This window comes from Convolutriloba macropyga, unplaced genomic scaffold (assembly GCF_964194025.1).
Source record: "Convolutriloba macropyga unplaced genomic scaffold, txConMacr16.3 SCAFFOLD_4134, whole genome shotgun sequence".
In the NCBI taxonomy this organism is placed as follows: Eukaryota; Metazoa; Xenacoelomorpha; order Acoela; family Convolutidae; genus Convolutriloba; species Convolutriloba macropyga.
In genome coordinates this window covers 1-19,623 of record NW_027451769.1, presented here as the reverse complement: position 1 = coordinate 19,623, position 19,623 = coordinate 1, and the positions used below count along the sequence as shown (strand labels likewise).

The 19,623-nt window shown below is 34.9% G+C and overlaps 1 protein-coding gene across 1 annotated transcript; it reads left to right on the top strand.

The window, feature by feature from the left end:
- Positions 1–12,088: 12,088 nt before the first annotated feature.
- On the top strand, positions 12,089–18,349 carry LOC142356944 (cationic amino acid transporter 4-like; the record flags this gene model as incomplete). Its single annotated transcript, XM_075408686.1, has 2 exons — positions 12,089–12,520; positions 18,179–18,349. Coding segments are annotated over exons 1-2 (382 nt in total), but the record flags the coding sequence as incomplete, so codon positions are not given.
- Positions 18,350–19,623: the final 1,274 nt, after the last annotated feature.

Below are 19,623 nucleotides of genomic sequence, written 5' to 3'. Positions count from 1 at the left end.
TGACGATAAGTCAGTTGATATAATCCTCATAATTCAAATAATCCTCATAATTCAAATAATCATTATATTTGAATTTTTGAATGGAAAATGTTGCATATTCAAATCCTTTACAAAATCGGATTATTCTGTTATTCTGAACGCAAATGTCCAAGAAATTGTACAAAAAGTAGGAATCAACGTCAATCTCGTCAACTTTGTAAGAATCAGCAATTCATTCTTTCCTCTTGTATATTTTTTCCGACAACTATAAATGATTTTTGATTAACATTTTTCACAAATGAGCAAAACTTCACGCAATACTCCGTTTATGTAAAAGAAAGTTAAAATTAAGAAACAATTGCATAAATTAGAATAGTTAATCTTCAGAATAGTTTTTCTAACGCGGGACTTTGATTGGTTGATAGGTTCCAAGACAATAACGTTCAGTTGTACAGTAAATATTTATTCCTGATTTATGGATGAATGTTTGTTTTCGAAATCTTTGTTGTAAAAGCACATTCATGTGCGAATTTCAATTTTCAATACATTTAGATTTAATTGCAAGCACCGAATTCTTTCAATTGCGGACAGACACAAATTTGATTTGCAAAGCTTGTAAAGATTGGAACAATTTGTTTGAATAAGTTGCGAGTCTGTTTTTGGTTTATATCTGGATGAAATGAGAAAACTTATTTAAAAAGTAACCAAAATGATTAAGAAGATATGTAGGACTGATTTGAGATTTTTGAGTTTACACCAAGGAATTAATTCACACATTTTAAGTGAATGTTCATAAATATTTAAGGTATTTTTAAATGGAAGAATCTGATTTGTTTATTCATTATGTTCTAGAATGTTCGGTTATGACAACAAGATTCCTAAAATGGAAATGATAAATTTCTGTATATGGAGTGATGCGTCATAGCTGCGCTCCCTAATTATAAAAAAGTAATTTCTTTCATTCTCACTTTGTTATTTTCACAATTAGATGCTCGTCACAATACCCAAATTTGTTTCATCTTCTACCAAAACAATGCCTTCCCTCGATGGAAACCTCTCAGTAAAATGCACAAAGTGCAACAAAATGGTGGTGAAAAAAAATATGCCAAGACACAAGAAGTCTTGTGATAGTGGGACTTTATTTTGTCCCAAATGTCCACATTTCTATACAAAGAAGAGAGAAGACTTGAATTACCACATTGCTAAGCATCACAATCCTAAGGATACAAAGCTAAGTACTATTTGTACTGTATTCTTGGAGGAGTTTCCGAGTTTTTATCCTCTTGAACAACACAAGAGTGGAAAGCATGGAACTTCAACAAAAGTTGGAACAAAATCGAGTGAAAAGCTTAAAGAAGTTATAGAATCAGAGGAACTGGAAAAGGACAACGAGCAGCTACAACAAGAACTTATTGCTTGTCAGCACTTTTTTGACAATACTGAGATGGAAAATAGAAGAGATCAAGTGTTCAATTTCAAGCTGTCTAAGCTCAATCCTCATGAAATTAATAAAAAGTTGAAAGAACTATTCGAAAAATTCAATTGTGCAGCCATAGTCAACTTGGCTCTAGGATATATATTAAGAAATGTTGACACGGACGAGTATCGATACTTTTACGCTCACAAGAACAACGCTTTCTTCGAGAAATCTCGTCTACTTTGTTCCAAAGGAGACTTAGTCTCTCTTCAGGACAGGATTGAAAAGATGGATTTCGTGGAGACGTGTACTCAGGAGCGGGAGAATACAAAATGGCAATTTGCTCTGACTACAAATGTGACAATATTCTGCTCTCTCCTAAAAACCATTCCAATGGGATATATCGATGCTGTTCTTTCTGAACAGTTACTCAGACGATCAGATGTGAATTGTCTTGTATCGAATGGCTATGGTGAGACTTACAAAGATTATCTTTGCTTATTCCGAGCTATAGTTGTTCACTTATATGGATCATCGGAGCTTGAGACCAATGTCAAATAATTGTTTAGTGCATTCCTCCATGAATCTGGACATGACGCAATCAATTTCAGAGGGGTATCGATCGATCATCTTCTATTTGTTGTAAATGCGAGAAAGCACAACATATTTATTTACGATATTGACATTGTAGATGGAGATTTTGTTGGTGAACTTGCGAGGAGAAGTGGTGAAATGTATGAGAAAAATATTAATTTATTGCGTTACAACAACCACATATGCTATGTGGATGATATTAACACATTCTTTAAACAATTCCGTTGTCCCAGTTGCGATACGTTCATTCAGAAAGCGGAAAATTTCATCCGTCATGTTAAAACGTGTTAAGATAGAGTACAACATATTTACCCAAAGAGTGTGTAATCATTGGGCGAGACCTTATTTGATAAACTTGACTTAGATTTAGAATTTCTTACAACGATGATCAAACATTGTTCAAAAACTTGGCTATTTTTGACTTTGAATCGATATGTGTACCCTCCGAGCAATTAAAAGACAGAAAAACAACCACTTGGATTCGAAAGCATGAACCAATCTCTGTCTCGATTTCCTCCAATTTATTTGATGAGCCTATCTTCCTATGCGATAAAGATCCGAAAACTCTTATTATATCTTTTGTTGAAACTATTGAAGTCTTAGCAAACAAAAGTAAAATATAAATGCGGACAAAGTTTTCCTTTATTGAAGCGATAATCAGAGCACGAGTGAACGCAATTTGCAAAAACTTAAATAAAAGAAAGGATCAAAACGCTTCAGCTTTTGAGTGTGAAGATGAAGGTACCGAAGAAGATGATGAAGTTGATATGTCTACGCAATTTCTCCAAATGCAGAAAAACCAGCTTTTGGACTTAGAGCAACACTTTGAGCGTTACGTGAATACTTTACCTGTGTTCGGATTCAATAGTGGAAAATATGATTTAAAACTCATTAAGTCCTATCTCCTAGCCTATCTTATTCATGAGCGGGACATTCAACCTAATGTTATTAAAAAGGCAAGTCACTTTGTTTCTCTTAAGTTTGGTGATGTACAATTTCTCGATATCCTCAACTTTCTAGGTGGAGCTACATCACTTGATTCTTTCCTTGAAGCACACCAGACAAATGAGTCTAAAAAATTCCTCCCCAATGAGTGTTTTGACTCTCCCGAAAAGCTCTATGCAACTTTTTTTCCTCCTTACGACTGTTTCTTTAGCAAACTGAGAAATTATAATCCACTGGAGAAGGAATTTACCGATTTCACTAAATTGCTTAACAGTGGATTCTCTCAACAAGAGTCATTAAAAACGTTGAGGTAGGAAAATGTTCCTCCATCTGGAATTGACAATTACAATTACCTGAAAGTGGTCTGGGAGCAAGAACAAATGGCTATATTCAGAGGTTTTGTCAAGTGGTACAACAACCAGGATGTTGTTCTAACACTGGAGGCAATGCAAAAAACGATGGATTTTTTATTACAACAAGGGTATCGATATGTTAAAACTCGGATGTACACTTCCGAACTTGGCTAATATCTGTCTTCACAAGTCGACCAACCACAAATTTTACCCGAAAAGCAGTAGTTGATCAGACTTTCATACGAAACTCTGAAAATCTTTAAAAGTCTCATCGTAGGTATTGACGCTAGCCAACTCTATCCCTATTTAATGTGTCAAGAAATGCCCACTGGACTTTACACTCGATGGGAATTTGATACCTTGATACAGATTCTCAAAAATTCAGAGCTCAAACGAACAGATGTCGAACATTTGAAAACATGGTTTTGTCATATCTTCAATCACAACGTTCCGAATGTAAAAATGAGAGCTACTACACAACCGGAAAACAGAAGAAGATTGATTGTTTTAGCGTAGACGGATTTTGAGCACATTGTAATACGGTGTTTGAAGCCATGGGTTGTTACTTTCATTTCTGTCCTTTTCAGGAAGCTAAGGTAAGTCTCTCGGGAGAGGAAACACACAGAGGCATTAGAAAAAGAGAACATGATGAATTGAGAAGAGATTACTTAAAAAGTAAAGGATATAAAATTTTTGAAATCTGGGAGTGTAAATGGTGGGAAAGTGTTAAAGAAGAAGAAAATGTCAGAAATCACGTGAGAAATGACTTTTTTTCAAACTACCTTCAAAGCAAGAGTCTTTACTAGCTAAAATAAGAGATGGAGAGATGTTTGGATACCTACAATGTGATTTGGAAGTTCCCGCAGGCTTGAAGTACAAGTTTTCGAATTTTCCTCCTATTTTTTAAAAATTTCAACGTTAGTCGAGCAGATATTGGGGATTATATGAGAGATTACGCTGTTGAAAACAGCTTGCTGAAGCAACCTCAGCGAATGCTAATTTCAAGTTTAAATCTGGAAAATGGAACAATTAATACTTCCCTACTAAATTTCTACATCAGTCTCTGTCTGAAATGTAAAAGAATTTATAGGTTTGTACAGTACACGCCGATAAAATGTTTCAACACCTTTGTGCAGTCATTGGTAGACGCTAGAAGAGGCGGAGAGGAAAATCCTGATTCCAGCGTTGTTGCTGAGACTATGAATTTATTAGGTAATAGCTGTTACGGTTATCAGATTATGGACAGAAGCAAACATACAGAGACCAAATATTTGAACGTTGAGAAGACGCACAAAGCAATCAGTGGGAAATGTTTAAGTGGTTGAACAATGTCTCCAGAGAGCTCTACGCTAAACTACGTATGTTGGAGCTCTACTATAACTTCTTTGACAGATTTTGCGATGTTGATAATTTCGAGGAGTTAGAGATGGATACAGATTCTATCTATTTAGCCCTAGCTCATGAGAATTTGTATAATTGTTTTCGACCTGCTAGAAAACCAGATTGGGAAGCATTGAGACAGCAGGACTGTAATGACTCTTTCCAAGCAGATGCTATTCAAAATTTCTTACCTAGAACGTGTTGTTCTAAGCATAAGAAGCGTGATAAATGAGAACCAGGTCTTTTCAAGGAAGATTTCAGATGTACGGAATTGATTTGTCTTTATAGCAAAACTTATTGTTGCTACCATGCAGAGTCTGACAAATACAAGTTCAGTAGTAAAAGTCTCAACAAAATAACACTAGAAGAGAACGGAGATGGACCAATGGGGAAATATCGACGTGTGATGGATGAAATTATCAATTTTACTTCAACAAATAGAGGGTTCAGAACAAACAAACCATTGTGTTGCTACGTATGAGCAGACAAAGAAGGGACTGTCCTATTACTATCCTAAGCGCATTGTTCAGTCTTACGGTATTCGTACAGCACCACTCAACATATAACTTAAATCGTTTTACTATATCAAAACTCTTTCTTTAGTATTAACTATTACATCTATACTGTATCTGTAATTAAATACTATTTTAATTCATTTTTTTCTATCATTAAATTTTTTCCAATTAATGATCGCGCAAAAGACAATTGTTACACAATTGATTCAAACAATTAGGGGAACAATCTTTGCAATTGCCCGAAAGCTTAATAACCAAAATTCAACATGTCACATTATTACCCCTCAGATAATTAGGGTAATTGAAAACCCACGACAATTAATTTCACAATTTAATATGACCTAAAATTTGTAAACAAAAATTAAACATGTCACATAATTACCCCTCAGACAATTACAGCAATTAATTACCCACGCCAATTCTATTGTTCTCAAGTAAACACTTAATATCTACACAAAAATTGATATTTTCCCCTCAAAATTTCAGCCAATCAGGAGCGTCTCCCAACATAGCCCCCACATTTGCACCGACTGTACTACTAGATGTGTGCATGTACAAATACATGCACAAAACCCATACCCTATCTTAATACATGTGAGAGGTCCCTCAATCCTGGAACTGCGCTATACACTATCTTAATACATGCGGACCTCACCCCCAGCCCCGGGAAGGGTAGCTCACTATATTACTACTTAGGAGTTCATAGGAGAATTGGTTCAAAATTCTTGTTCAACCGAATTTGTTCAACAGAATTGGTTCAAACTTCGTTGAAGTCTAAAGGACTCAGAATTAATGGAAGTGTTTTGGTAGTTTTTCTCGAAACAGGATATTTCTTACGTTTGAAACCGACGAAAACCAACGCTTTTTACGTTTGAAACCGACCAAAACGGACACTTCGTACGTTTAAAAACCGACGACAACCAATCAGTACGACGTAAAAGAACGTAAGGGCTTTGATTAGTTTTAACGAAGAAAAACCGATAAAAACTGACAATTTCATATGTTTGAGTCCGACAAAATTCTCAACGCAACAGCTCTGAAAAGGTTTTCATGGAACTCAAAAAATATCCTGAGCCAAAGATACGGGTTTTACCAACAATAATAATCATTATCATAACTAGAAAAAATAATCAATTAAAAGTTTTTCGAAGACTACCCCAGTCGATTTCGAATGGTTATCTTGCAAGATTCTGGCAGATTCTGCCAGAATCTTGCAAGATAAACATTTTTCTGCCAGAAACTTGCAAGAAAACCATTTTTCTGCCAGGATCTTGCAAGATAACCATTTTTCTGTCAGAATCTTGCAAGATAACCATTTTTTCCTGCCAGAATCTTACACGATAATCGTTTGTCTGTCAGAATCCTCTAATATATCCACTTCCACTGCACAAGATCCTACAAGATGAATTGATTAATGCGAGTAATTCTGACAGCGAGAGATTTGCGCGAAAGCTCTACTAAAGTCCTTCGAAGCTCAAAAAAATGGCAAGCCGTGAATAATCACATTTTTTGGGCATTGGCAAGAAAACTTCAGCGCAAGGAGCTGAATTAAATGAAAGGAAGCTGCTTAAGATGCAAAGAGTAATATCACATAATTTTTTCATCAGAAAAAGTAATCTAGACGTGTAGTTTTATAAATCTTGATAAAGTTGAAAAAAAAACACTTTTTAATTTTAATTTATTTTGTGTTAACAGTTCTCAAAGGCAGACTTTAATTTTTTTTTCTTCAGATAATTCATGTTTCCAGATTCAAAATCTATTTAAATTTATTATTTTTCTTAAAAAACACGCATCTGATTCTGAAGTAAATTTCTGGTCAAAATGAAATGTGTTGCATGAATGAGAGCCAATAAGAGGACAGCTCGACCGGAACGAACTTGCAAGAATCTTGCAAGATAACCATTTTTCTGGCAGATCTTGCAAGATAACCATTTTTCTGGCAGATCTTGCAAGATAGACAGTTTTTGCAAGGTTCTGGCAGAATCTTGCAAGATAACCATCTGGTCTCGACTGGGGTAAATACAGTATGTTACAAACTCGAACCGTTAAAATGGACAATTGAACCGAAACATTGTTCTGAAAAAGAAATCTCAACTTTGAATTATTTTTAACGGTTGATTCTTTTAATTTCAAACCCTCTCAGTTTTGAACACCATCTGTTTTTTCTTAATTTATCTTAATGTGATCTATACTGCAGGGTTTGACCTTCGGCAAAAACCGTATATCCTAAATGATTCTAGATTCTAAAAAAGTGAACTTTGTAAACATTTATATTGAAATTAATATATGAAAGAAAACCTTTTGAAAGATAAAGTGTCATCATTGCTCGAGATTTGTCTCCTTTATCAACAATGATCACAGAAATTAATTGATATCGTTTGAGAACTACATCTTTTAGGTTTTTCTTTTTCAAGAACACCATTCAAAAACGACGCATGATAAGGTCGGTATCTTGGTTTGAAACAAAAAGAAAGCTTTAGGATCTTCGGTATCTTAGATATCGTTGTTTTTGGACGCAAGAAAGGTTCGGTAAGTTCAGTTTCAGCATTTTGCCAGAAAGATTCGTTGTTGTGGTTCTTGGACGCAAGAAAGATTTGGTATAGTCGTTCTTGGGCGCCTGAGAGACGCAATATCGTCATTTTTTGACGCAAGAGAGCTTCGGTATTATCGGGTTTAGAAAGTCTGGCAAAAACATTGGGTATCTTTGTTTTGGAACGCGAATGACCTTCGGTATCGTCCTTTTCGGACGAAAGAATTTGGAATGTTCGGTTTCAGTATAATTGCCACAAAATGTTCGTATCTTAGTTTTTACAAGCAAGAGAGATCTGGTGTTGTCGTTTTGGGACGCAAGAGAGATTCGCTATTGTCGTTGTTGGACGCAAAGAATTTTCGTTATTTTCAAACAATTTTCTTCATTTTTTGTTCGTTTTCAGACGATTTCAAGATCCGGTATCGTAGTTGTTAGATTCAAGGGAGATTCGATAAGATCGTTTTTCAACGCAGGAAAGAATCAGTTTCGTGGTTTTTGAGCGCAGGAGAGGTTCGGTATCGTCCTTGTTGGACGCAAGATGATTCGGTTTTATCGTTTTTGGACGCAATGGAGAGTCGGTTTCGTCGTTTAGAAGGTTTGGTAGTAAGGGTTTGAGACGTAAAATAATGTCATGTGATTTTTTTCGCATTCAAGGCCACAAAGAATGCAAATTTCAAAAAATAAAACTTTGCAACGATTGCATAGGTGTTTTGTCGACATATATATTAATCAGTGTTCCAGATTATTCGTTTCAATAAGATTTATACTCTTATTAAATGCCAATAATTTCCGAAGAATTACCTGGAAGATGTAATCATAATAATTCTTATTATATCGTTCGGAGAATTCTTCAGAAATTATTGGCATTTAATAAAAGCATACATCTGACTGGAAAGTGAAATTGGGGACACTGTTGAATATATCTGACGACAAGGCGCTGAACTAGTACTGGATAAATTGGTCTAGTTTTTACCTAATCTTCTTTTTCTCAGAGATGCGGTCAAAGATGCGATCAAATTACGAAGTCTTCTGTGGACTGCTTCTCGACAAACAATTGCTGGATTTACGCTGGCATATTGAACATCATATTTCAATTCGCACAAACTCTCCAACGGTTTTCACAGCAGGGGTGAATACGATAAGAGGAATTTTGTAACCATTATGCAACCATTGGATGGTTGTACGATTGCTTGAAACTATACCAAGATAAAATATGGATCAAAGTTCTAAATGAAATAATCCATAAATTTTAAGGTTTTCTAGAATCACTAGAATCTTTAGAGCAAAAGAGCGAATCACTTGTTCAGCCCCTCAGCTTGACAAAAGATACAACTGTGACATCAGAAAAAAACAGTGGGCAGGGGTCGCAAAAATGACATACTATAATCTATGTCGCCAAGAAGTTGTACTACGAGTCAAACACGTACTCCACTAAAGAAAAGGAGGCACTTGAAATTGTCGTTTTCGTGTTCGCAAAATTGTAACAGTTGCTGCTCGGAATGATATTTCGTCCACATTCTGACTACAAAACTCCCAAACATTTTTCTCTCACCAGACAAAGAGATCACCAGTACCGAATCGGTTAGAATTACGAGAAGAGCAAAAGCGCTGATGGGATTCGACTTCGAATTGAAACACTTGCCCACCAAAGAGCAACTCCCGATGCTGATGATATGAGCAGAGTAGCCTTTAAAGGGAGTAATGACAGCGGTCGGTTCTCATTCGCTCTGAAAAATATTTAATTTGTACAATGCGATCTGGTAACCCAATCAAATTCGGAACTGAGAAGTTATGAAAAAAACTATTCCATAATGTATTTAGAAGAATCAGAAATGGCAACTGGAAACAGTGCTCAGAAACAGAGAAAGGACTCGAACAACAGAATCATGCTCTAACAAGCAATAACGGAATCATCTTTCTTGGTGTTGGGCCTTTCAATCCATTCAAACTAAGACTTTAAATCATGGCAAAATCTCAAGAAACTCACTCAGGAACGCACTCAACATCAGCAGTCTGAAAGGTAGTTTAGTGGACAAGCATTATTCAAGTGTGAAGAAGACAGTTTCAAGGTGGTCTGAAGATTAAATTCGGGAAAGATTCCATGTAAAATCGATTCTATCTTAAAGATTAAGAGAACATCTGAGTAGTTGTACACGCAAGATCCGGTTGTAAGATTGAGGCCTTCCTTGGAAACAAAATTTCACAAGCATTAGAGAATTACTCAAATAAGGTCTTTGCGAGATTTGGGATACCGAAAGAAACGCTTTAGAAAATTAACTCAAAATTGTAATCAGCAACCGAAAGTATTGGCGTGAATAATTGGGACTTAAACTGGTGAAGTTGCGCTTAGTTCATCCAAGAGGAAACAGATTAGCTGAGCGAGCATTTCCAACAAATGAACTGGACTTTCAAGCCTTGAGTCCAATTCTGATTGTGTTATTTGGAATTTGTCTTCGGCGAGCATTTATAACTCACCGAGACACCTTGTCGTAACACTAATGAGAACTTGTTGTTGCGAAAGAAAACAAAACTTCATGGGGTCGCAAACTTTGTTTTGTAAGAACCAATTCTCTTTAGACCGGCAAACAGCTCACCAACAGCTCAAGCTACTTTCATTGCTGGCTAAGAACTTAACTTTTTATAGTTTAAGCCATAGGATTCGAACCTTACAGTGCTTGTATGTGACAACTGAGTGATCGATTTCAAACCTCATCAGGTCAAGACAAAATTTGCTGATCGGCATTCTACTGAAAAACGGGTTAAGTGCAGTAGAGACATGGTATCACCTGAAGCCAATAAAAGAGCTTGAGTAACAGTCGACAACATTCAGGGGCCAAAAAATCATCAAGCACAACTAGAAAACATCCTCATAGATTTGGGGAAGCTATCACCACAAATAAAGATAAAAAAGTGTAGAAATTATGGTTTTCAAAAATCATAAAAATTTTAGACGTGTTCTTATTTGAAGTATCACAAAGCAAGAGGGAAATTACCTGACGAACGCTAATGTTGTGTTGATAAATAAGGGCCACAAAATTAAAATGAAATTTTGTCTTGGCGCTATCAAAGTTTTTTGACCAATTAATCAAATGTCAGAGACTGAATTCCACCACCCATTGAAGCCCACTTCAAATTGAAGAACTAGATTGCATGAAAATTAATAAGAATAAAATGTCACGTTCATGAATTAGAACCAAAACTACATATTATGTCAATCAATTAAACAAGTTTGAGCTAATCTAAATCTTCTGTATGTTTTCTCATTGATAAGTACCATAAACCTGACTTGCTCATTCTAAATAGCCATTTTAATTTTTTAAAAAGTACGAATTGTTTTAAAATTTCATTATAAGAGCTTTGTATTTCATATATCGTTCCTCTGCAAATCGCATATTCTGATCATTTGAAGGTTTTTGCGCCTTTCGCTGAAAATAGTGACAATACCTTGTCACAAATATGTATATTATGTTACTGTTTTGCCTGTTTTGTAAACGATGCATCAGTTTGAACAACAGAAACGAAAATAAAACAAGGGCTCCGACAGACACACTGATGAATAACTTAACCATTGTTAACATCTATGAGTATTTGAGTCATCGCAAAAATCTCAAGTAAGCCTATATTTTTTTGCCCGATTTTGTTCAGCAGTTACTTCAGACCCAATTCAAAGAAATAATTTTTCTTTTCTGCCGTGATATAGTCATTTGAATAATTTAATGTCTTCGTAATCCACGATTAGCGTTGTTTCAATTTCCACAATTTCCAAAATTAATGACCATTTAGTATTTTTTATTTTGGTCTTATATTGCTTATTGTTAATAAAGTATGCTATTGGCAGCGTAATTTTGGAAACATAAATGATTTTGGTTGTTATGGTAGCCAATAATATTCATCCATCCTTTGAAAACAATCAGGGGTTTCGGCTATAGCAACAAAATTGTTAATTTCGAGATAGAAAATAATTGCCAAATGTAGACCTCGACCCAAAATCGAGATCAGCATCCCAATTCTGTATCCTCGCAACATCGTGATTTTCATGGGTCTGTCAATTATCTACGATTGGTTATTTGATCTCACTTTGATCAAGCATTGTATTTTCATCATAATGAGGTCTGGATCTGGATTGCAAAGTGAAAGCTGATGAAAATCAGCTCACATTTGAAGCGAATGAATTTTGTCTTTGTTCTTTCTCTTAAATTGATCATTAAAATGAGAGGCATGAAAACAGCACGTCGCCGATACTTTAACTGCAGGTTCAAAGAATTTATCAATTAGTTTATGTGACTAATTTAGTTCATCCGCAGTACAGCTCTCGTTCTAGACGATAATTATTCTATAACTGTTATAAAAAAGATTAACTAATTTTGCGGTATGACCATCTGACTTCTAAAACTACATTTAATAAATTGATTGCCTTAAGAACTGTAGTATTGTCTTGTAACTATTTGTACATATGCGTTAAAATCAGTGCAAAAATTTTTTTCAGTTTATTTTTTACAAAATGTTAAGTTTGCCATATAAGCCAAAATACCAGTTCAACTAAAAGCAGCTGTTTATTTGACACAGGTAGATTTTTCTTTTGCAAAAGTATTTGTCATGGCTCTGAAAGAGTATTTAAACAAACTATGGCGTACGAAAAATATGAAAGGAGATTTGATGAAAACGGAATTGAAAAGGTGTCTGACAACATTTGACATGACGATGATGGGAATCGCGACTGTGTTGGGAAGCGGTCCCTATGTCCTGGTGGGTGTCATAGCCAGAGAAGTAACCGGACCAGCTCTATTCCTGTCGTGCTTGATTGCGGGTATGTTTTACGGAGCACGGGTTGATAAACCTGCGAAATCCCAACCTATCGTACAATAATATACATTATTCCTGTTAATACAAGAACATATGATATTACTATAGTATACGTGCAGCTGCAGATATCAATCCTACTCTGAGGTCTTTTCAATCAGCTAGGGTCTTTTCACCGCAAATTATAGGCTCTTTCATGACTCAAGAGCAAGAGTCTTTTTTATAGCAATTTAGGGGCGATGTTTGGTTTCGATGTCAGCAACTGAGTCTATACAAAGTACTAGCATACTTCACACTTACTGAACTTGTTAAATTTGGTTCTGTTTTCTGAGTATAACTAGGTTCCTTAGAGCATTTTGTTTATGAAGTCACTCTGAACTTGTTATACGTGATGAAAAGAGCTAAAAAAAATTAACGGAAAAAAGTACTGAATTTTCGTTAATAATTATTGGTCAAAAGCTGCATTAGCTCTAAAATGTGAATTAATAGTGCTGACACCTATGTTTATACCCAATGAATTGAAACTTGATACACTTTGATAAGACATGCATGGACTTAAGATTTCTTGGAAGAATTGAAACATCTTGCCAAGAACCTGAAATATCAACATTTTATTGTAAATCTTGATAAGATCTTGGTTAGATCTTATCATGTTAGATCAATAAAACTTTCTTGACAGCTCTTGACAAAATCTTGACAAATCTTGATAACACTTTATCTTTTCTAATCGCTGCTCGATGTATCTCGTCCCCAGAACAGAAAAAACCCTTCTGAGAACTCAACACACTAAATGAAGTTAAAGTAAATTTACCTTAACGGAGTCAAGGTAAACTTTTGTTGAGATAAAGTCAAGATGACGTTAGGGCGCTTTTAAATTATTATAACTTGTTGTATCTTGCTATGTCATGATTAATTTTTCCTGGTTATCTCGCCAAGATATTTTTTAATACCCATGCAAATATCTAGCAATTTCTTAAAAATATCGATCTTTTCATGGTAAGTACCATATCAAGATTGTCAACATTTACCAAGTTATAATTTTGCTTCTTATCAAGATGTATCAAGTTACTGTTCACTGGGTATGCAATATATCTTGCTGGATAAAATTAGGCAACGGTGAACGAAAACTTTATATTCTTACAGAAGAAGTTTGGTAGCTTTTTAAAATCAAAATTGATCAATCTAAACCGGAAATCTCCCCTCGTTGAAAAACCATAGCCGGGAAAAAAATTGAAAATTATAACCTTACGCATAGTTTAGAAAATAGAAAGGCAAGTGAAAGCACCTTTGCAGTAGAAATTGTAAGAAAAATTGGTAGTAATAGTATTTTTTTGAAATGAAACAAAGGATCTACAGAAATTAGTAAGATAATCAGGAGTCCTAGTGAGATCAGTAAGAAGTGTTACAGTATTAACTTTGAGTCTTCCTGAGGTGAGTCGATTTTATTCCAGCCAGTTATGCGAGGTCGTGATTAGCAGTAGACCCTATTCGGGGCTTGAGAACACTAGCTGGATCTATTAGTCATACCAAGTCGAAAATGACAAACTTTTTTTATAATCCTCAAAACTCACTTCAAAACATGCACAGAATGCTTTTTCAGAAGTATAATTTTTGTTCGTTGTGTCAAACAATTTCATAAGTAGTTATACTCAGTTGTTTAATATTTTCAGCTGAGACACTGTTCGACCAAAATGGTGTCCCAATTTTCATCCCTATTCGTTTAACCCCTGTCATTTAACTCCTATTTATTCACCCCTGTATCATTTAACCCCTCTATCTTTTAAAACCTCTATCATTTCACCCTGATTTTAATCTTTTTATAAATAAGAATTATTAAATTGGCAATGTAAACATTTGGCGGGCCATGGCCATGCCCACCATGTTATTTTGATTGGCAATTGCTTTAACTTGAAATACAGAGCAAATTGGACACTTTTAAACGTACCCGGCACCATGAGTAAGAACTAAATGTCTCTATGCTGCGAAAAATTTTCAAATAAAACAGGCGACAGTAATTTTTTTCTTAAGTTCCGAGTAGTCGACAAAAAAACTCTATGAAATTGATAAAAAAGTGAAAGCAACCGTCTACTGCTACTGTTTTGTCTACTGCTCAAGCAGCCTTCAAGTGAAAGCATCTTTGCAGTAGGAAATGTAAGAAATATGGGTAGTAATAGTATTTTTAGACAAAAAACAAAGGTTCTACTGAAATTAGTATGATAATCAGGATTCCTAGTGAGATCAAAAAGAAGTGTTACAATATTAACTTTGAGTCTTCCTGAGGTAAATCAATTTTATTCCAGGCAGTTATGCAAAGACATGAATAGCAGTAGACCCTAATTGGGGCCTGAGAAAACTAGCTGGAGCTATTAGTCATACCAATTCGAAAATAACAAACTGTTTTTTATTCCTCAAAATTCACTTCAAAACATGCACAGAATGCCTCTTTCAGAAGTATAAATTTTGTTCGCTGTGTCAAACAATTTCATAAGTAGTTATATTCAGTCGTTTTATATTTGCAGCATTATATGCAAAGCTGCATTCCACTGCACAGGTCTAGGTACAAACTTTTGAAAAGAACACTGTTCGACCAAAAAGGTGTCCCACTTTTTCAACCCCTTTTCATTTAACCCCCTGTCATTTAACCACTATTTATTCACCCCTGTATCATTTAACCCCTCATTTTTTTAACACCTCCATCATTTCAACCCGATGGTAATCTTTTTATAAATAAGGATTATTCAATTAGCAATATAATCATTTAACGGGCCATGGCCATGCCCACTATGCGATTTTGATTGGCAATTGCTTTAACTTGAAACACAGAGCAAATAGGAAAGTTTTACACGTACCGACAGAATGAGTAAAAATTTATTGTCTCTATGCTGCGAAAAAAATTGCAAACAAAACAGCGGACAGTAATTATTGTCTTAAGTTCGAGTAGTCGAAAAAAGTACTGTCTAAAATTCAAGAAAAGTGAAAGCAACCGTCTGCTGTTACTGTTTTGTCGACTGCTCAAGCAGCCTACAAGTGAAAACATCTTTGCAGTAGGAATTGTATGAATTGTAAAAAATATGGTTAGTAGTAGTATTTTTTGACAAAAAACAAAGGTTCTACTGAAATTAGTAAGATAATCAGGATTCCTAGTGAGATCAAAAAGAAGTGTTACAATATTAACTTTGAGTCTACCTGAGGTAAGTCAATTTTATTCCAGCCAATTATGCGAAGACGTGATTAGCAGTAGACCCTATTCGGGGCCTGAGAAAACTAGCTGGATCTATTATTCATACCAAGTCGAAAATGACAAACTATTTTTTAATCCTCAAATTTCACTTCAAAACGTGCACAGAATGCTTTTTCAGGAGTATAAATTTTGTTTGCAGTGTCAAACAATTTCATAGGTAGTTATAATCAGTTGTTTAATATTTGCAGCACTATATGCAAAGCTGCATTCCATTGCACATGTCTGGATACAAACTTTTGAAAAAACACTGTTCGACCAAAACGGTGTCCCACTTTTTCACCCCTATTCCTTTAACCCCCTGTCATTTATCCCGTATTTATTCACCCCTGTATCTTTTAACCCCTCTATTTTTTAACACCTCTCTCGTTTCACCCCAATTTTAATCTTTTTATTAATAAGGATTATTAAATTAGCAATATAATCATTTGGCGGCCATGGCCATGCGTATCATGCGATTTTGATTGGCAATTGCTTTATCTTGAAACACAGAGCAAATTGGACACCTTTACACGTACCCTGCGGAATAAGTGAAAATCTATTGTTTCTATGCTGCGAAAAAATTGCAAACAAAACAGCGGAGAGTAATTATTGTCTTAAGTTCGAGTAGTCGAAAAAAGTACTGTATGAAATTGATAAAAAGTGAAATCAAACGTCTACTGCTACTGTTTTGTCTACTGCTCAAGCAGCCGAAGGTAGTTACCTTCTAATGTTCAAGCAGCCGAAGATAATAAATGTCTAATGCTCAAACAGCCGAAAGTTACCACTACTTAACGTTCATAAATCTGAAGGTAAATTGAGTGGAGATTTTATTCAGAAAATGAAATAAAAGAAAAGTCAAACATTTCTTTTTTTATTTCGCTAAAATCGATCATGATTTTTTTGTCAGTGTCATCGGTTTTCAAACACAAAGAAGCGTCGGTTTTGTCAATTTTGAAATGCAGCACGTACGGGGTTTTGTTGTGAGAAGCGTCAGTTTCCGTCTCTTTTAAAAAGTAAGCGAAATCCATTTTCTTCGGCTTAAAAAGATAAAGGAAAAATCGGTTTTCGTCGGTTTTAAGTATATGAAGCGTCGGTTTTTGTCGACTATAAATACCAGAAGAGTTTCATTTCGTTTCTCAACGTAAGATCGGCCAAGTTTCATCGTTTTTGGATCTAAAACGCACAACAAGATCGGTTTTTGTACGCATGCACTATTGTCTGATTAGAGGACGTTTCGAACGCATGATGTCTGTTCTGGCCAGACCGAGCAGAGCATTGTTTTAATGGGTGGGCCTCAACAAGTTTTTTTTTCCAGTTCTTAGAGATGAGAGGCATCAGACGCCTTGTCCGCTACCCAGGACGGTTTTGCGAATACATGTCTTGGGTCTCGGATATCAGCCTGCGTAACCGACGGTTTCTAAAAAAAACAATAAACTCGACAAAATCGACAATAATCGACTCTTCGCACATAAAATACCGACAAGAACAACAACAATAATCGCCAATTTTTGCATAAGTTACTAAAGAAAACAGCAGAAACGACAATAACTGACAGTTCTTACAAAAAAGAACCGACTAAAAATTACGCTTCTTAAGATTTATGAAACAGTCCATGGCCGTCTATTAACTATGCAGTAATCAAATGAATATGCAGTAGGCAATGAAACAATGAATTGGCCACCGGCTTAAAATTTACCAAAAATAACAATCACAGTCATTCGAAATAGAATGTAAGCGCTCTTTTCCCGCCAGATACTATCACCCCCCTCCCACCCTCAACCGGATGAGCCACCTCCATCAAATCGAATACTTCATACCCTCCACTCTCCAGCAAGAGATCAAATTTTTGATGCAGGACGTAATATGGGGAAGGAAGGGAGGGAGGGAGGAAAGGATGGGGGACAATTTGTATGGGTCGTAAAGTAATGCAATTGCGTGATTAGAAGGTAAACCCTGTTTGAAGCCTCCACTGTTGAAAACACCACTTGCCACCTTCAACCTATATTTGTTTTGAAGAAGAATGGCTCAATTTAAATTGCTTCCTCGGCCAAGTCATTTCCCCACGCTTGAACAAATTATGTCTTTTTATAGAGTGAAGTGTTGTTATAAGTGAGGTGCCTCAGATGGGGGTCAATTGCTAGTAACGGCAATTCACAACTCTGTAACTGGTCGCCGCAGCAACTGTTCATGCCCCCCTCCCCCCTCCCGCCGTCGGTAGATTACGGCCCTCCATTATCAATGTTTTGTAATGGTGTATTGTAATCGTATTTTCTAATCAGTCTAGTCGTATACACAATGATTTTAATTGCGTTAGCTCACCTCTTATTATTCTATGCAAACATTGATCAATGCAAAAACAAGAATTAGTTTTTCGCAACTATTAATGAAAACAAATGCTTTTGTTCACGGCGAGAAGTTCCGAAAACTCAGTTCGGCTTCTTTCAGGTTTTGCGCACTTCTTAACTGCCATGTGCTTCGCGGAGCTGGGTAGTAGAATTCCGATGACCGGCTCAGCCTACATATATGCATACGCTGTGCTGGGGGAACTGGTGGCCTTCATTGTGGGGTGGAGTTTGCTGCTGGAACACATCATGGCCGCATCCATGGCCGCAAAAGGTATACATTTATCAGGCATAAAACTAAATAGAATTCTTTTTAAACTTAAGTTCTGTTTAAACTTAATCAATCGTGGGTAAATATTGGTTATATAAAAGCTTTCAAGTGGTCATCAAAGCTTTACTATGAATCGATATAACTATGTACCCAAGTCGGTATGGAAGAATTTTCAGGTGACATATCAACTTGAAATCATTCTCGCTTTGCAACACCTAAATTAAAATCTCTCTTTATATATATATATATATATATATATATATATATATATATATATATATCTAAATATATATATATATATATTATATATATATATATATAATATATATATATATATATATAATATATAATATATAATATATATATATATATCTAAATATATTATTATATATAATTTTAATATAAATATTATATATATATAATATATATATATATAAGAGAAATTTTAGGTGTTGCAAAGCGAGAATGATTTCAAGTTGATATGACCAGACCTCTTACTGAAGATCTTAAGCAACGGCTTGAACTGTCCAAAGAAACATTCGAAGGTCAGGGCTATGATTATGAGTTTTTTGATGTAACAGATATTCAAATGTAGAAATGACTAATTCATATCAGGAATTAAAAGGAAACTGTAAGATGATCTAAGAGGTAAAAAGAAAGCTACATTAAACGCAAAGAGTTACAAATAGAATTATGTTAAATTATGTTAAATTATCTATTACTGCTGCATTATAAACTGTGGATAAAGATGGAGGCAGAGAAAATAAATTTGCAGCTAAATTAATTGATGATTATGAACTTGGTGAAAAAGATTATTATTATTATATAACCAGAATTGAAGATAAATATAATGTTTATATATATACTTATATATATATATATATATATATATATATATATATATATATCTAAATATATATATATATATATATATATATATATATATAAATATTTTGAAATAAAATTTAGACATGAAATCTAAATGGTAACCTTACTGAGAATAGTGATGAGCCAACAAATTATCTTCTAGATTATATTTTAACTTATAAATCTTTTAAGTGTAAAATCACTGTTAATTGTTTGTATAAGAAAAAAGTAGTGGACAAAGAAAAATAATATCGAAAAAAAATAGACTAGCAAATCTGCGAACAAAAGAATATATGATCAGAGCTCTTACTGAAGATCTTAAGCAACGGCTTGAACTGTCCAAAGAAACAGTCGAAAGTCAGGGCTATGATTATGAGTTTTTTGATGTAACAGATATTCAAATGTAGAAA